This window comes from Cervus elaphus, chromosome 1 (assembly GCF_910594005.1).
Source record: "Cervus elaphus chromosome 1, mCerEla1.1, whole genome shotgun sequence".
Taxonomy (NCBI): domain Eukaryota; kingdom Metazoa; phylum Chordata; class Mammalia; order Artiodactyla; family Cervidae; genus Cervus; species Cervus elaphus.
In genome coordinates, this window is record NC_057815.1 from 20,356,720 (window position 1) to 20,376,059 (window position 19,340).

The 19,340-nt window shown below is 35.5% G+C and overlaps 1 protein-coding gene across 3 annotated transcripts in view; it reads right to left on the bottom strand.

The window, feature by feature from the left end:
* Window positions 1–19,340, bottom strand: part of DYNC2H1 (dynein cytoplasmic 2 heavy chain 1) — a 395,598-nt gene that overhangs the window by 208,828 nt on the left and 167,430 nt on the right. For all 3 annotated transcript variants that reach the window (XM_043892886.1, XM_043892813.1, XM_043892970.1), the window contains 4 exons: window positions 9,501–9,599; window positions 8,044–8,167; window positions 2,129–2,292; window positions 9–128 (listed from right to left, as the gene is read on the bottom strand). In XM_043892886.1, coding sequence (XP_043748821.1) covers window positions 9–128; window positions 2,129–2,292; window positions 8,044–8,167; window positions 9,501–9,599 — 507 coding nt within the window. The remainder of the gene's footprint in view (window positions 1–8; window positions 129–2,128; window positions 2,293–8,043; window positions 8,168–9,500; window positions 9,600–19,340) is intronic.

Below are 19,340 nucleotides of genomic sequence, written 5' to 3' on the forward strand. Positions count from 1 at the left end.
AATTTTACCTCTAGAAGAGACTCTTCAAGCTTAGCTAACTGTATTTTCTTATCTTCTTCTTGTTGTAATAGTTTTGTTTTCTGTTCCTCTAAATCAGGTTTCTCATGTTGAATAGTTAATGCCAAAAGCTTTATAAAAAAAAAAAGGCCAAGGTTATTCTAACAACAAAGGTCCAGAAGACAAACCAAAGTGAAAACTTCCCACAAACAGACCTTATGTTTGATTGGATATTACAAATATACTACTCTGTACACTTCATTTTTCTAGTTAAACATATGAGACACCTCCACAATTATTTCTTACAAAAGAGGCAAAGTGAATAGTGAAGCTAACTGATAAAATGTTACATATTATAAAACAGCTATAAGAAATTGCATCTCTTAACATATCAGCATCTAATATTCAGTTCTTATATTATATACAAAAACTAGAGAAGCTAACATTTTTCATGGTAATTAGTCACAAAAAGAAATAAAGAGATATCTTACTTAAAACCAAAATCACAATGAGATACCATATCATACCTATTAAGATGGCTACAATTAAAAAAGTGAATAATAATAAATGCTGTAACTATGTGTAAAAAGAGAAACCATCATATACTACTAGTAGGAAACTAAAATTGTGCAGCTACTTTGGAAATTTTTTTCTATTCCTCAAAAATTTAAATATATTGTTACCATAGTGAAAGTCACTCAGTCATGTCTGACTCTTTGAGACCCCATAGACAGTCCATGGAGTTCTCCAGGCCAGAATACTGGAGTGGGTAGCTGTTCCCATCTCCAGGGCATCTTCTCAACCCAGAAACTGAACCCAGGTCTCCCGCCTTGCAGGCAGATTCTTTACCAGATGAGCCACTAGAGAAGCCCAAGAATACTGCAGTGGGTAGCCTATTCCTTCTCCAGGGTATTCCTTCCCAACCCAGGAACTGAATTGCGGTCTCCTACATTACAGGTGGATTCTTTACCGGCTGAACTACCAGGCAAGCATTGTTACCATGAGACACTGATATCATAAGACCCAGAAATTTCCACCAAAAAAAAACAAAAAACAAAAAACCACTGAAATGTAAACTTTCAAGGGGTCAATCATATGATATATGAGCTAAATCTTAATAAAGTTGTTGAAGACTGCTATGTCAAATTCTTAAACTTAAAACTGTAAAATAGGGAATGACATTTGCATGTCATAAAATATGCTAATTTAAAATTTATTGTATAAATATGTTCAATTAGTTCTCATTAAAGTAAGACCTAAATAGCCCTTTTTAGCAATTATGTTGGAGATCTTTTATGTAGAGGAAGCCATTCTGTCAAATTCTGCCAACTATTGAGTAATTTGGACTTGGTTGTATTTACAACAAGAATCATCAAGGCTATCAAAAGACACTGTTGAAAATATACAGTGAGTCATCTAGTATGGTAAGAAAAATATTTAGAAGGAGAACTTTAAAAATTACAATAAAGTAAATAAAAAATCACAGCAAATATATATGCTACCATTTGAATCAAAAGAAAAAATATATACTATTGTTAAGTTAGTAAAAAAACAGGATGATACTAAAAAATCAACAGGATATTTTTAAAAAGGAAATAAAATCAGTAACTGAGTGTGTAAGTAAAAGTCTCTACATGAAAATTATTTTGCAGCTCATGCAATAATTATAAACTGTAATGAGCTATACACACAAAAAGAGAATTCAAACATACAAATGTTCTGGTCAAAAAGTGTTGGATTTGGAATCAAAGATATGCAACTAGCTGAATAAGTCAATTAAATGCAACTTTAACATTTAAACTTCAGTTTTCACAATTAAAAAAAAAATAGTTACTAATCTTAACGTTTATGATCCTTCCATTTCTCAAATTCTAACAAATATAAGTAGACTATAAAATAAAAGTTTTGCTGAAAGAAGTAGCAATTTGACATTAGCAACAAATATATAATTCTAACACTAATGGAAAATGAAATAAACCCAAATGTGTTGCTAATTTCCAAGTATATTTTCAAAATCATGAGTTTAAATGCTAATCAGTTTAACAAAATAGCTTCTCACTCTAAGTATTTCATGAGTATACAAAGAAGATTTCTAAGATTTCTAAGGCAAATTATGATTGTCCACATATACCTGTCCTCGTAATCCACTTCTTGTTGTAGTAAAGTTAACCTCAGTGACAATGGAAGCTGCATCCGGTGGAATAAAGGGATTTGGGCTTCTTGTTGACAAAAACAGGCGAAACTCTTCATTATAGTCGATAATTTTGTCACCTATTTGTACCACATAACGTGGTCCTATTTTTTAAAATGACATAATTAGCTGGTCTGAATATTCAGTATTTTGCTACATGACATTAAAAAATACAATTTTTTAGTACTTCTAAATAGTTTTTACTACAGGCTTTTCAACACAGTCCAAAAGACAGCAACAGTGAGGCTACCCAAAAGACCATTAAGAAGAACGCTATACTAATCAGTCAGCACTTAGGCAAATAAGGATAAATAATACTTATTAAGACAATCCTAGGATTCTGAAGCATCAAAAGAATATCTACTTATATTTAATATGGGCACAGCTGTATACGACTCTTTGCGACCCCATGAACCCTCTGTCCATGGGATTTTCCAGGCAAGAATACTTACTGAAGTGGGTTGCCATTCCCTTCTCCAGGGATACAGTTTTAACATAAACTATACGTTTCATATTATCAAATTTTCTGAAATGTTTGATTACCGATGACAAAAGTGGAAATGCTTAATTATTCTCTACTTCAAAATTTATCAGTTTCAAAGTGTTTATTGTGCTAGTATTTAAGATGTAACACTTAAACACAGAATGACCTGGTAAAACCTGGAATTAAAAACATATCAGTAATTGCAAAGAATCCATTATTAATGTCAAAAAGGATTTATTCAGACTGTCATGCACAGGAGCTTCGCAACAGGTGAAACTCAGAAAAAGTAAACTCCTGCCTCATAAAGAAGCTTTTTATATTCTAATATAAATAACAATGATTTTAATTATACATCATATACAGAAAAATCAATCATTATTACACCCATTATTCATGATTTCAACTGATAAAAGTAACTAATTTTTTAGGTAAAAAAATACACATTATCAAAGATTATTTTCTAATGTAAAGAAAACCAATGTAAAGAATTTTTGAGAATCCAAGATTTTAAATTTTACTTAACTTTTTAAACTTAACATGAAAAGAATTCAAAACACACTTTATCAAAGAGGATATTCAAAGGATCAAAATAAATCAAAATAATATTTGAAGAAAAATACAAATTTAAAGATTCAATGTAATAACTATATACCAAATAGAATGATTCAAGATAATACAAGCAGAAAACTAATCTAAGGACATCAAAGTAAAATCACTGAAAACCAATAACCAAGAAAAATTATAAATTATCCAGAGAAAAATGATGTATCACTTACAAAAAAGCAACAATAAACCAGCAGGCAATTTCTCAATAGGGATGACACAAACTAGAATATGATGCAATAAAAACCTTAAAGTGCTACAGAAAATAGCTGTCAACCTAGAATTCTGTTAGATACAGAGAAAAAAAAATCACTTAAAAATGAAAAAAGAAAAAAAAACTTGTTTTCAATAGATCTGCACTAAATGAAGATAAGGGAAATTCTCCAGACAGAAAAAAATAATCCCAGCAGAAATGAGACAATGGAAATGCTGGGAGGACACCAGAAAGGTTAACCATGTATAAATACAGATCTTAAAATCAGTCATTATAACATCATATGGAGCATGATAATGCAGCACAATAATGATGCAAAGGCAAGTATGGCTATATGGAATTAAAGATCATAGAAAAGTGGCAAGCATTTATCTATATTAATAAAGTTAAGTCACAGATGCATATTGTTACACAGAGTAGTCATGAAAAATAAACATTCTATTAAAAATCAATCAGGCTCATTAAAAAACAGTATTAGTTATTATAAGAACTGATTAAATTATACATTACAAAAAAGTAAGATTGTCTCATGAATAGAAATAAAAAACCAAATGATACACTATGAGAAACACATTTTATAAAGAAAACCAATAGAAAGTTGAAAGTAAAAGAATTCAAAAATATTCCAATACCAATCTTCAAAATTAGTGTAATTATTCTAACACCAAATCCTAAAACTTGAGATATTTCTAGAGACAAAGGACAGCTGATAATGATAAAGAAAATAACCAAACAGAAAGACAGCACATACCCAAATATATATGCATCCAAACATGCAGCTTCAAAATATTTAAAATAAAAATTGACAGAACTGAAAAGCAAATCCAAAATCATGAGACTCTTTTTCTCAATACATAATAGGACAAATAGAAGTAAAAAGTAAAGATATAGAAAGAAAGTCTAAGCATTACAATTAACAAACATTTATGAAAATGAGCCAATGCCAGATCATAAAGAAAACTTCAATAGGACTTAGAAAACTGAACACCTCAGAATAAGTTTTCTGACCACAATGGAGTTAAGCTAGAAACCGATCACAAAAGAATACCTAGAAAATATCCAACTCCCTGGAAATTAAATTAAAAAGCATTAAGTAACTCATGATTTTTTTAAAAAATACAGACCAAAACTTGTGGTATAAAGCTGAAGAAGGGCTTAGCAGAAAATTGATAGACAGAAATGAATATGTTAGAAAAAAGAAAATATTGAATTATCAATGCTTTTTATTTCTATTTCAAGAATCTAGGAAAAAAGACAACCAAACAAAATCTAAGGAAAATATTAGGAATGAAATAAATAGAAAACAAAAATTGAAAATAGAATAGAGAAAATTAACAAAGTTAAAGAAAATTGATATTTGACAAGATCAATAAAACTGATACACTGTTATCAAGATTGACCAAAGAGAAAAAAAATTATCATTATTGATAAATGATAATTATTGAAAACCTCACTGAAATTTTAAAGTTACAAGAATATTATATAAAGATACACCAATACATTTGACAAATTAGATGCAATAGACAAATACCTAAAAAAATTAACCTAAGTTGACATATACACAAACTACAGAATACAAACAAAACAACACTAACCCAGGGATAAGAAATCCAAATGGCAAAGGAGGAGGATGCAGAACACATCAAAAATACGTCTACATGTGAAACAATCTTCAGGGAAAACCAACTGTAGCAGAACTAGAAGATGTAAACACAGACCTGGATAAAAAGGCGTGGGAAGCCATCAGGTCTGGAGCGGTGCCCTTCAGAGGCGACTCGGAAGAAGAGGGACCACACAGGCTGAGGTCCTCTCGAGGGAGGAGGTGGTCTGAGCCACAAACCACGCAAAGGTCTTGTCCAAAGGTCTGCCACTGAGAAACGAGTCTGCCTGGAGGGCCGCCGGGACTAACAGGAGGCCTGTGAGCAGCCTGGACTCCGTTCACAAGGAGCCCACAACACACGCCGGCTTTCTCCTAAGCCAGGGGGAGAAAGGGGATTGAGGCTGCACGGGTGGCTGCCTGTGTTCCGGTGACAGCTTCAGCGCGTACCCCAATCCGAGCCTACAACCGCTCAACTGGGGTGAGGGCTGCTCCAGGTGAGGAGAAAGCTCAGCTGGGAAAACTCAGACCTAAAGAGATGTCTGAGCAGGATGGGAATAGCACCTCAGAGCAGCCATGACTTCTGTCTCTGGTAAGACATCCACAATTTGTACCCAGGCCAACGCCAAATGCCCATCCAGCCCCTCTCATCCAGGCACGGCTCCCCTCCTGGGAAAGGGATCAGGCAGGGAACACACTTCAAGGGGACGGAGCCAGCTCAGACCCAACCCTCAAAACTTCTGCTCCAACCACGTGGGAACAGGCCCTATCCCCTCCAGAGCCAGTGACAGTCACGCAGCAGAGGACAAGCCCCAGATGCACCTGGCTGTGAACGCAGAGCTCCACCTCCAGCCTAACCTCCTACAGGGTGGCCGCTGCCAGCAAACCAGAGCAGAGGCAGGTCTGGGGTTTCCCTCCGTTTCAGCGCTCCCACGGAACCCTCTGGGCACACACAGCCTGCAGAGGGACACCCCCGCACAAAGGCACCCACTAGAGACCGCAACAGAAGCAATGCAGGCCCACCTCAAGGAACAAGAAAAATCTCAAATAAACAACCTAACCGACCATCTAGAGGGCTTAGAAAATAAAAAACAAATAAAGCCCAAAGTCAGTAGAGACTTTGAGAAGGAACTATACCTTGTTCTTCTTTTGGATCAATACATATTTGAAGCGATTTTTGAACTGCATAAATTTGAGAAGTACATTCTATTCCTATTATTGGTACCTGCTTCAACATCACTGTGCAGAAATGCAGTTTATATTGCTTAGATTAAGAACACAGGGATATAAATCAACTTGGCCCCAAGCTTTGCTTTATGTCATTTTAGTACAACCATCCTCTGTCCTCAGCGGAAATGTACAATAACAAATGACTATTCACGAGAAACTCAAAAATGTGGAAAAGAACAATGTGAAGTATAATCAAAGGGGATAAGAGACTTCAACTGAAGTCATATGAACACATCCAACTCTGGACTGAAGGTGGAAAAAGTAAGGTCGGGTCAGACTGTAACTGCCTTTTTCTCAATGAAATGAACAGAAATTAACAAATTCACCCAAACCAGCCCTGAACAACTATCTGGAATAGGGGTTCATCACGTGAACCAATCATGATATAGAATATTATCATTTCTCAGCAGATTCAATTTTAGGGGACCTCGTCAAACTCCACTCTGAGACAACGAAGCAGATGCAGTTAAGACCTAACACCAGTCAGAGCTCACTGGTACAAACTTAATGAGCCAGAGGGACAGCATATAGACTATAAAGAGAGTCAAAATCAGATCATCACAAGATTGCGTCCTTTAAGATAGTCTAGCAGGAGGTGGTCCAACAGGTCTGAATCAGCTTTAGTAAAGAAGAGGCTGAGACCAGAGGCTGGACTCTGGGAGGTAACTCCAGGCTACATCAGCAACATTCCCACTCCTAGAGTTCTTTCCATAATTTATCAACCACTACTCGCCCAAGCATACCTATTTGTGGGATAAAAGGTGATCAATAAATAGTGCAGGCTTTGCTATTTCTTCACTTTTCCCCCAGTAACTCCAATTTTCTAAACTTTGTGGTGCTAGCAAAGTGTGTCATTCAAGTAACTATGTATTTATATATAAGTACATGTCTATGTATGTCCACATATACACTTTGCACAACTTGCACAGTTTAAGGGCATTATTTCCTAATATCAAAGTCTGGGTTAGGTACCTGCACAGAAAAAAGGTGATGTAACAGTCTAAGACCAGTATTTTTAGGGAGTCCAGCTTGTAAGGCCCTTAACCACCACCTGGGAATTCGGGATTTTGTTAAGGTTCTTACATTTCCCAGAACAGAAAAGAGTAGCTCACTGTGCTTAAACTGTTTGTACAAACAAAATGGTGTATGCTGAACACCTGCTTTCCTTTGGGAAGTCTGGAATTTTGCTCCCTGCTAGGCAGACTATGCTTACATAATCAGCCCCATTAAAAACTCTGGACACTGAGCCTGCAGTAAGCTTCCTTGGTAGACAACTTACACAGGTGCGGTCACAACGTGTCCTGGGGAATTAAGCACACCTGAGTGACTCCAATGAAAGAAGACTCGGAATCTGCACCTGGTTTCGACTCCTGACTTCACCCTGTGTGCCTTTTCTCTTTGCTGACTGCTCTGTAGCCCTTCCCTGCAATAAATACAAGCCATGAGCACACCCACATGCTGAGTCCCTCGAGCCCTCCTCGTAAGACACTGGTCCTAGGAATGGTGTGGGAGACCCTTGATATGGCACTTCTTGTACAGACATACTTTAATTAAAAGTTTTTTAATTGCTATTACTATTAGATTCTGACATTACTATCATCCACCCCCCAAAAAGTTTTCATATCCTCAGACTCAGTGGAAAGACCAAAAAAAGTCAAAGTTAGTTGTGATGTTATTTTGTATTTTAAAAATAGTTACTCTCTGGAAACTGTCAAATATTCATTTACCTTGAGCAACCAGATCTCGTCTCAATAGTGGATAAAGTACAGGTTCTACACCATCCATTTCTTGTATAATAAGGGTTTTCCCAAAACGTACTGCCAACTCAAGAGCTGTGATAAAGTTACTATCCTAAGAGAATAAATAAGAATACATACGAATTCCTTCATTACCTTAGATTTACAAAGGTCATATAGATATTGAAAACATTAACAGGAATAACACAAACATTTTAAAATCAGTATGTTAATAACATAAATTATTCATAATTGCCTTCATCAACTTATAAATATTTGATGATGAACCAAGTTAACTGGATAAATTATCAGATAAATTCATAAATAATTTAAATATATATTAGAAAAATAAGAATTTTACATTAATAATAAAAACAGCCTTTAAAATTTTTTAGAATTTCAAATTGATGCAGAAAAAAATTTTCAAATTCCATATGCAATAATTTACTCATCTATTAATAAAAACTATTTATATTCAATATCAAACATTAAATGGAGTAACAAAGACAAGCTGATGAATTCTAGTAAACTTATCTTGTTGTGATAGTTCTAATTATTTTGAAAAGAAACGTTTAGACAAAATTTTATAACCATGCAAGAATTTTTAGACTTTCCAGGTAGGCAAAGTCACTTTAAACACCACTCCAGTTCTCCAACTTTGTTTTAAAAAATTAAATATTTGGATAATAATATCCAATAATCTAAATATCCTACTACAACCATAAGTGACATTAAATATTTTATATATTATATAAATAATTATATATTATAATTATTCTTAAACACAAGTGAGTTAGATATCCCCATTTGATAAGTGAAGAGCATCTTAAAGAGGTAATTTTTCAAGCATCTGAATTAAAATGATTAAAAAATTGATTAAAAAATTAATCATGCATTAGGACTTTCTCAAAAAAAGGAAAAATAATTTCCTTGGCAAGATAAATATGACAGTGAGAAGTCACTACACAAAACACTATTACACTTCATTGAGCAATTGTCAAATCTCAGGATACAATACAGATGATCATTGCTGAGTTACATGAAGAGGAAATTTAAAAGTCCAGGGGGTTTTCCTAAGTCCCTAAGTAACTCACTTCTATAGCACCCTTCTGTAGAACTTGACTTTAATCATAATTTAGTACAAATGCTTATTTGTTTAATGTAACTAATTACTTGCCATCTCCCTAAGGGCATGAACTGTGACTACTAACATAAATTCCTGGGGCTTAGATCAGTACTGTGCATATAGAAGGAATCAAACAAAGATTCTTACAAATCATAAAACTAAAGCTAAGAAAGCTACATTTCTCTCCCCAGGGCCCATGCCAGGTAAGTTATAAGAACTTGGTCTGAACCTGTGTTTTCTGATTACAGACCCAGGGTTCTTGTCACCATAAGATGCCATTACTCCATTACTACTTGGTATCTAAATTATAAGTAATACACACCTGCTGGTTAATAACTTCCAAGCGTGAGTCTTTCAAATGTGTCTTTAACCATTCTGTAGCTTGGGAAGAAGGGTCAATAAGAAATGGGCATACTCGACTCTAATTTAAAAAAAAAAATTATAAGCTTTCATTAGATGAAAATAATTTCCTAAACATTATTAAACAATTAATGAGTGAGTTTTTCTCTCAGGTTTTGAAGAACACAAATATACAATTATAATAGGAAATGAAGGTAGTTTTTAGCTCCACTGGAGGCTAAATCAATAAATTTTATCAGAAATTAATACTAGGTAATTAAATTTAAACACAGTAAAATGAATATAGTCCTATTCACTACTCAATAACACAGAAAATGTACATTAACAACACAGTAAGCAAGAGTTCTAGTCCTAAGTAGATGCCATTTGCACTTCTCTTTTTGGTTTTAAAATACACAAGTATTTAGATATTCTTAACTTTAGATATTCTTTGGTTGAATAAACGAAGTAAGAGCTAATCATAAAAGTATTGCTGAAATAATCAGTGATATAATTATTTATATTTTAAGACTAATTTTTCTAAAGTAGTATACATAATTACTATTACAAAAGGATTATCCTAGAAGAGAAAATTACATAAGATGATCAGTTAAGATCTAACGAACTAGGAACTAAATTCATTACTTAACATCTTGCACTAATTAAACTCTGAAACAAACATAAAATTAGAAAACTACATACACATGCCATTCAGCAAATGAAAGGAAGCCAATTAAATATTTATATATATTTATACATATACTTACCTATATAAAGCCAATTATATATTTATGTATATTTACATATATTTAAGTTGATCATATATCATAAATATATAATAAATTTTAAACCATCTAATAGTCATTGTTACCTAGCAAATCAGATTGAAATAACAATTGACCCAATTTTTCTTAAATTTTCACATTTATTTGAAAAACATAATGCAGTTACAGGATATAAGGATAAGATAACACGTGAGGGTAACAGTGGAGTGAAGACTTAGAACTGGGGTAGATCTAATAAGGACAGGGATGTTACCTTACTGGCATCTCAAGAGGGAGGGGGATGGTGGGATAAAATGCCCTGGGGATCAACACCATTTATCTACATGAAAACTACCAACATATGGTGATAATAAAGAGCTGACTGACTCTAAAACAGCTTTATTACTACTTTAAAATTCTAAATATTGCAGCCTCTTTTTACCTGTATCCAGAGGGGACCACTAACACCACGAATCCCCCAGTGTTACCCAGCTGTATGATCTTCACCCAACATCTACTTCTGGAGGCTTCACTGACTGCTCTGCCACATGTATGTGATATTGCAAGCAAAATAACACGGCTAGTAAACCTCTTAAGTATTATCAAAGTATTACACCCTAGGTTTTAGATCTCATTTTATGCCAGCATTCAATAGCAAACATTCGACAAGTAAACTAGATTTTGCTTAACTACAAAAATAATTATTTTAAATTTTAAAAAGTTCTTACCCATGATTTCAAGCCAATGATCTGAAGCAGTTAAAAAGAGAAATAGATAATGTTTCAAAAAATCATGTATTTAGCACAGAAAATATGCCTAAGAATTTCAAAGAATACTTACAAGTTTGTGTTCATCTCATTTATACTTCTCCAGAGACACAGAGAAGAACCTCTAAGGTATATTTTAGGTGTGTGTTCCATAATTAAATGTGGTCAAATTCTACATTTAACAAATTATAGATCCAAAAATGTTGAGCTTTCATTCATTCATGCTATTCATTCATCTACCATATAATGCAAGGGATACAAAAATTAACAAGACACATTCCCTCATCCTCACTGGCCACCATCCAATAAAGAAGCAAAAAATGAAACTTTTTTTAAAATCAAAGATAACTCAAAATTATATAAGTGGATCATAAGTGGAGTTATGGGAAGCTGCTGGGAAGCAATTCAAGTCAAACTAGGTTAAAAGAGATAGGACTCAGCCAGGCAAAGAAGTTAAAAAAAGAAAAAGCAAATTAGGTCCAGACAACAGCATGATTGAGAGAAGAATGAAAAGCCTGAGAGTATCTGGAAAACCACCAGACTTAGAATAGCTGGAGTAAAAAGTATAAGCATTTTTGTTATTTTTGAAATTTTATACATTGATTCTTCTGGCTTTTTGCAATAAATTATCAATATAAACAGTGATGGCCAAAAAAAAGTTTAGGCAAAGATGATGCATGTAAGATGGTAGGAGTAATCAGAGGTCTTTCTGATCATAAGGAATCTTTCATGCCATGTTTAAGGATAATGAAACTTTTATACTGCAAGTAATGAGCAGTCAGTGAAATATATTATTCAAGGAATTGTTATGATCAGATTAACATTTTAGGAGGATCACTCCAACAGCAATAAAGGAGCTGATACTGGGGGCAAGCGACCAACTGCTATTACATTGTATTTATCACAAAAAATCACCTACCTGTGAGCTAGGCCTAAGTGAAGCCACTGGCAGTAGGTGTGGTTGGAACAGAATGAATTCAGGATACATTTGAGAAATAGATTTGAGAAGACTTGCTGAATAATTAACTGAATGAACAATTAAAGAGACATAGCTAAGAATGATTTTCAGTCTGCATTACTAGACCAAGACGGTGACATCTCCAGCGTTAGGAACCCAAGAGAAGCAGGTTATAGTAAGTCAGGGAGGAAGGGAAACAATTATTAGAGAACACAGCTACCTTTGCCTAGCATGCATGCCCCAATCATGCATTTCTCATGGGACTATCAATCCTCCAGAACTGCATACAAGGAATGAGGAAGTGACCCAAACTAACCAATTAGAAATTTTTGTTGGGGACTGACATAAATAATGGAAAGGAAGGGAAGCGATATCTTTAGTCCGAGAACATAAACTGTGACAATGGTAAAACTCACGAGTCACCAATGTCTATAAATAACACATGGCAGAACCTATCTAAGAATAAATCCATCTAAGAATATAGAAGAATAAATCCATCTTTTAAGATGGAGGAAAGAGAGAGAGATGTCCTGATTATATCACTGAATCCTGAAGCTAGTTCAAACCTTTTGAACAGCTCAGTTACTTTAAAGCATAAATTACTTTTTAAAAAGAAAATGTATTTATATACTTGGCCACTGATTCTTGACTTAAAAAAAATTTTTTTTAATTTGTCTTTAATGATTAAAGACAAGCTTTGAACTACATACAAAGCCCCAGGAAATAATATCTAATAGGAAATTAGAACTACAGATCAGGAGCTCAGAACAGAGGTCAAAGGCTAGAGACACATGATATCAATTTTCATTCTTCTCCCCTTGGGGGGGAAAAAAGAATAGTTAGGGGACATTTTTTAAAGTGATTTTGTTCTTCCAGTTTTACTGAGATATAATTGACAATCATATGTAAGTTAAGATGTACAAAACAATGATTTCACTTACATGTATCATGAAATGATTGTCACAGTAAATTTAGTGAACATCCATAATTTCATACAGGTACAAAATTAAAGAAATAGTTTTTTTTTTTCTTGCAATGAGAACTCTTAGGATTTCATCTCTAAGCAACTTTCATATATAATATACAGCAGGGGTAATAATATTTATCATGTTCTACATAATGTCCCTAGTGCTTATTTATTTTATACTTGAAAGTTTGTACCTTCTTTCAACCAATAAGAAAGAAACTACTTTTTAAAACATTTATAAAACTACAACTTTATTTTTATTTTTAGTAACCACAAGAGGGATAAGGGTAGAAATATTTTGTAAATAGAACTAAAATCCATCTATGGATAACATAAGGACAATTACATTAATGGAAATAACACAAAATAATTAAAACATATACAGAAACATAAACACATATCTCTCAAAGGCAGTCTTACAGCATACACTGGCTAGGAGGCAATGGTTGAAGTTAAATGTTTAAAGGTAAATCTTGGCTTTACCTTTAGACAGATCTGTGACCTTAAACAAGAAACTTAACACCTCTGGATCTCAACTTCCTTATCTACAAAAGGATAACATGTGTACCTAAAGGACAGAAATGGTATGGACCTAACAGAAGAAGAAGATATTAATTAGAGGTGGCAAGAATACACGGAGGAACGGTACAAAAAAGATCTTCACAAAGCATATAATCACAATGGTGTGATCACTCACATAGAGCTAGATATCCTAGAATGCAAAGTCAAGTGGGCTTTAGGAAGCATCACTATGAACAAAGTTAATGGAGGTGATGGAATTATAGTTGAGCTATTTCAAATCCTAAAAGATGATGCTGTGAAAGTTCTGCACTCAATATGCCAGCAAATTTGGAAAACTCAACAGTGGCCAAAGGACTGGAAAAGGTCAGTTTTCATTCTAATCACAAAGAAAGCCAATGCCAAAGAATGTTCAAACTACCACACAGTTGCACTCATCTCACACACTAGCAAAGTAATGCTCAAAATTCTCCAAGCCAGGCTTCGACAGTATGTGAACTGTGAACTTCCAGATGTTCAAGCTGGATTTAGAAAAGATAGAGGAACCAGAGATCAAATTGCCAAGGTCCACTGGATCATCAAAAAAACAAGACAGTTCCAGAAAAACACCTACTTCTGCTTTATTGACTATGCCAAAGCCTTTGACTGTGTGGATCACAAAAAAACTGTGGAAAATTCTTAAAGAGAGGGAATACCAGAACATCTGACCTGCATCCTGAGAAATGTGTATGCAGGTCAAGAAGCAACAGTTACAACTGGACATGGAACAAACGACTGGTTGCAAACAGGGAAAGGAGTACGTCAAGGCTGTATACTTTCACCCTGCTTATTTAACTTACATGCAGAGTTCAGTTCAGTTCAGTCGCTCAGTCGTGTCCGACTGTTTGTGACCCCATGAATTGCCGCACGCCAGGCCTCCCTGTCCATCACAAACTCCCGAAGTTTACTCAAACTCATGCCCATTGAGTTGGTGATGCCATCCAGCTATCTCATCCTCTGTCGTCCCCTTCTCCTCCTGCCAACCTTATGGCCAACCTAGACAGCATATTAAAACGCAAAGACATTACTTTGCCAACAAAGGTCCATCTAGTCAAGGCTATGGTTTTTCCAGTGGTCATATATGGATGTGAGAGTTGGACTGTGAAGAAAGCTGAGCGCCGAAAAATTGATGCTTTTGAACTGTGGTGTTGGAGAAGGCTCTTGAGACTCCCTTGGACTGCAAGGACATCCAACCAGTCCATCCTAAAGAGCAGTCCTGGGTGTTCATTAGAAGGACTGATGTTGAAGCTGAAACTCCAATAGTTTGGCCACCTGATGTGAAGAACTGACTCATTGGAAATGACCCTGATGCTGGGAAAGACTGAGGGTAGGAGGAGAAGGGGACGACAGAGGATGAGATGGTTAGATGGCATCACTGACTCAATGGACATGGGTTTGGGTAGACTCCAGGAGTTGGTGATGGACAGGGAGGCCTGGCGTGCTGCGGTTCGTGGGGTTGCAAAGAGTCAGACACGACTGAGCAACTGAACTGAACTGAACTGAGACAGTATATTAAAAAAACAGAGACATTACTTTGCCAACAAAGGTCCGTCTAGTCAAAGCTATGGTTTTTCCAGGACTCGTGTATGGATGCGATATTTGGACTATAAAGAAAGCTGAGCACAGAAGAATTGATGCTTTTGAACTGTGGTGTTGGAGAAGACTCCTGAGAGTCCCTTGGACTGCAAGGAGATATAACGAGTCCAACCTAAAGAATCAGTCCTGAATATTCATTGGAAGAACTGATGCTGAAGTTGAAACTCCAATACTTTGGCCACCTGATGCAAAGAACTGACTCACTGGAAAAGACCCTGATGTTGGGAAAATTAAAGGCGGGAGGAGAAGGGGACGACAGAGGATGAGATGGCTGGGTGGCATCACCAACTCAATAACATGAGTCTGGGTAAACTCCAGCAGCTGGTGATGGACAGGGAGGCCTGGTGTGCTCCAGTATATGGGGTCACAAAGAGTCAGACGCGGCTGAGGGACTGAAATGACTGACTGACTTAATAGGGTTGATTTGAAAGTTAAATGAGTTAAATATTTAAGTGCTTTACTTCTATTAATTGTTAAATAATAATGTATGAACAAAATGGGCTTCCCGGATGGCTCAGAGGTAAAGAACCCTCCTGCCAGTGCAGGAGACAGAGGAGATGCCAGTTGCATCCCTTGGTTTGGAATATCTCTTGGAGAAGGAAACGGCAACCCACTGCAATATTCCTGCCTGGAAAATCCCATGAGCAGAGAAGCCTGGCGGGCTATAGTTTACAGCGTGGCAAAGAGACGGAAACAACTGAGCAACTGAGCACACACAAACAACACAGTAAGGATACAAAAGTGTTGATTATTATTATGTACTGGGGATTTAATGACAAAGATTTGTCTCAATGTAATTTACCTTTACAAGTCTAATTTCTTTAGACTAATACCAAATTAGCTTGCCTTTCCTCAACACGCAATAAATGGCAGGAGGGGAAAACATTCTCAGAAATGTGTGAGTGGTTTAAAGAAAACTAATTTGACACTGAACTGTCCATAAATAATAAAAAACAAATACCTAGTACATGTTTTCACAAGAAAAATGTACAATACTGTGAAATTTAAACCAAGAAAAATTTATAAACTGTGAAATTTAAATGAATCCTATTTTCCATCTTCTTTCTGAATGCTCTTTACTCACACCTCTCCATAGTGTCTAACAGACATGTGCGTGCATGCTCAGTCACTCAGGCGTGTCTAACTCTTTGCAACCCCATAGACTGTAGCCCACCGGGCTCCTCTGTCCATGGGATTCTCTAGGCAAGAACACTGTAGTGGGTAGCTATTTTCTTCTGCAGAGGATCTTCCCAACCCAGGGATAGAACCTGCATCTCCTACATCTCCTGAACTGGCAGGCAGATTCTTTACCACTGTGCCACCTGGGTCTCATACTCTCCATTTATCCCCTGAGTTTCACAAAAGTAGGAAGATCATAAAATCACCCAAAACAACTTTTTTTAATAATTACATCAGGATAACAGGTGTAAATCATAGTCCAAGCAATCCAGGACACACAGTCACCGTGGCCAAATTCTTGCCCTGCTCCTCGAGGACACAGGTCACAGAAGCTTTCTGCTAATGTAACAGAACTAATGGCCTTTGTTACAAGGCCAGTGGTAGATAATTATGACTATTTCCTCACCCAGACAACACGTGTACTTCAATAGTTAACTGAACACAAATATGAGAATTCCAAAGCATCCTTTGTGATAACACAAAGGAATAATTTTGAACACACAAGGCACAAATAAGTAATTAGCTTATAAGTGATGGAGTGGCAATAGGCCTTGACACTGGGAAAGCCTGCACTACGAGGAAGAATCTCTGAAAAGCTTTATTATAGTAAAAAGATGTTTAATTCATCACACCTTGTCATTTTTTCTCAGAAAATACTCCCAGAAACACATCTTGTAAACATTTAGACATCTAATTTCATATCACATGGTAATGTTAATGAGTAGATGTTATAGAATTGTGCTATCCAATCACACCCTCAACTACAACAGTTTATTTTAAACCTACTTCACCTTAGAAGTCAGAAAGAATGTTGAACACAATGGTAAATTCATTTCAACGAAATAATTAATTACTCTAACAAAACTTTCCAGATGGTTTTGTTTGGTCATGTTGTTTTAGTCGCTCAGTCATGTCCGACTCTTTGTGACCCCACGGACTATAGCCCACCATGTTCCTCTGTCCATGGGGATTCTCCAGGCAAGATACTGGAGTGGGTTGCCATGCCTCCTCCAAGGGATCTTCCCAACCTAGGGACTGAACCCAGGTCTCCTGCATTGCAGGAGGATCCTTTACCATCTGAGCCATGAGGGAAGCCCAAGAATACTGGAGTGGGTAGCCTATCCCTTCTCCAGGGGATCTTCCTGACCCAGGAATCAAACTGGGGTCTCCTGCATTGCAGACAGATTCTTTACCAGCTGAGCTACCACGGAAGCCCTTTGTTTTGTCATATAAATGCATGTGTGTCTATGAGACACCTGGCAATATTAAATATAAACTGTACTAAGCTTATGAAAATTAATTTCAAAGACAATATTTCCTGGCTATTATAAACAGTGCTGCGATGAACATCGGGGTGCACGTGTCTCTTTCAGATCTGGTTTCCTCAGTGTGTATGCCCAGAAGTGGTATTGCTGGGTCATATGGCAGTTCTATTTCCAGTTTATGTTCATCGCAGCACTGTTTATAATAGCCAGGACATGGAAGCAACCTAGATGCCCATCAGCAGACAAATGGATAAGGAAGCTGTGGTACATATACACCATGGAATATTACTCAGCCATTAAAAAGAATTCATTTGAATCAGTTCTAATGAGATGGATGAAACTGGAGCCCATTATACAGAGTGAAGTAAGCCAGAAAGATAAAGAACATTACAGCATACTAACACATATATATGGAATTTAGAAAGATGGTAATAATAACCCTATATGCAAAACAGAAAAAGAGACACAGAAGTACAGAACAGACTTTTGGACTCTGTGGGAGAAGGTGAGGGTGGGATGTTTCGAGAGAACAGCATGTATATTATCTATAGTGAAACAGATCACCAGCCCAGGTTGGATGCATGAGACAAGTGCTCGGGCCTGGTGCACTGGGAAGACCCAGAGGAATCGGGTGGAGAGGAAGGTAGGAGGGGGGATCGGGATGGGGAATACGTGTAACTCCATGGCTGATTCATGTCAATGTATGACAAAACCCACTGCAATGTTGTGAAGTAATTAGCCTCCAACTAATAAAAATAAATGAAAAAAAAAAGACAATATTTCCCAAATTCATCATGAAAAGACAAATTAATTCAGAAAAGAAAAGTAAATATTTTCAGTTACTATTATTAGAAAAACAAAAATAACTGTGATAAATTTTTTTTCTAAAGGCCTCTGATTTCTTATGGAATAAGAAAAATCTTAAACTAATCATTTCAAATCTTTAAACAACTGCTTTCTTGGAATACTGAAAATGAAGAACAAACTATGAAATCTTAGGAAAAGAATACCAAACATGATAAAAAGTACTAGGCTGTAATGAATTTATTTATATACACATTTAGAGTTCCAGATTGGTAATTCTAGTGTGAAAAATGATAAAAAAAATGTTTAAAAAATAAAGCTTAGGCCAAATCACATTAAAAGAAGGTAAAATTGTTTAATCTTTGTTCAGTGACTCTTACACTGGTAAGACTCCAATGTAATGAGTCAAAGTAGAGTCAGTTGATAGTCAGTTGAATCAAACAATAAATTACATGGGAGTAAACGGGATCCCAATATGAATCTTATAATAATATGACTTACACTCCCTAAGGAGAAGCATTTAGGATAAAGAAATGGTGTGTGGAAAGAGAAAAGAGTTGTAGAGACAAAAGAAAATACTAGTAATATAGAGTATAAACTATTCAGATAAAAAGAACAGAAAAAAATGAAACATATTTTCAAGAGGCAAAAGTTATCTTTCAAATTCTATATCAGAAAGATAAGTTAAATTAATGGCAAAAATTCAACTTCATACAAAGAAATGATTTGCTTGTACACAAGATTTTTAATTTGGTTTTCACATTCACTGCTAATTAAGGCATAATAGTTTCAACTCTAAATAATGACTTCTGGGAAACATATACTATGGAAAAGGAAAATTTTCCAAAATATGCACATGGTCATCTTCAATTTATAACCCAAAACTTATCCATCTTCATTCTGCAGAACTTTGTTTATAAAACAATATGAAATAAAAGCATAAAATTTTTTTAAAAATATACTTT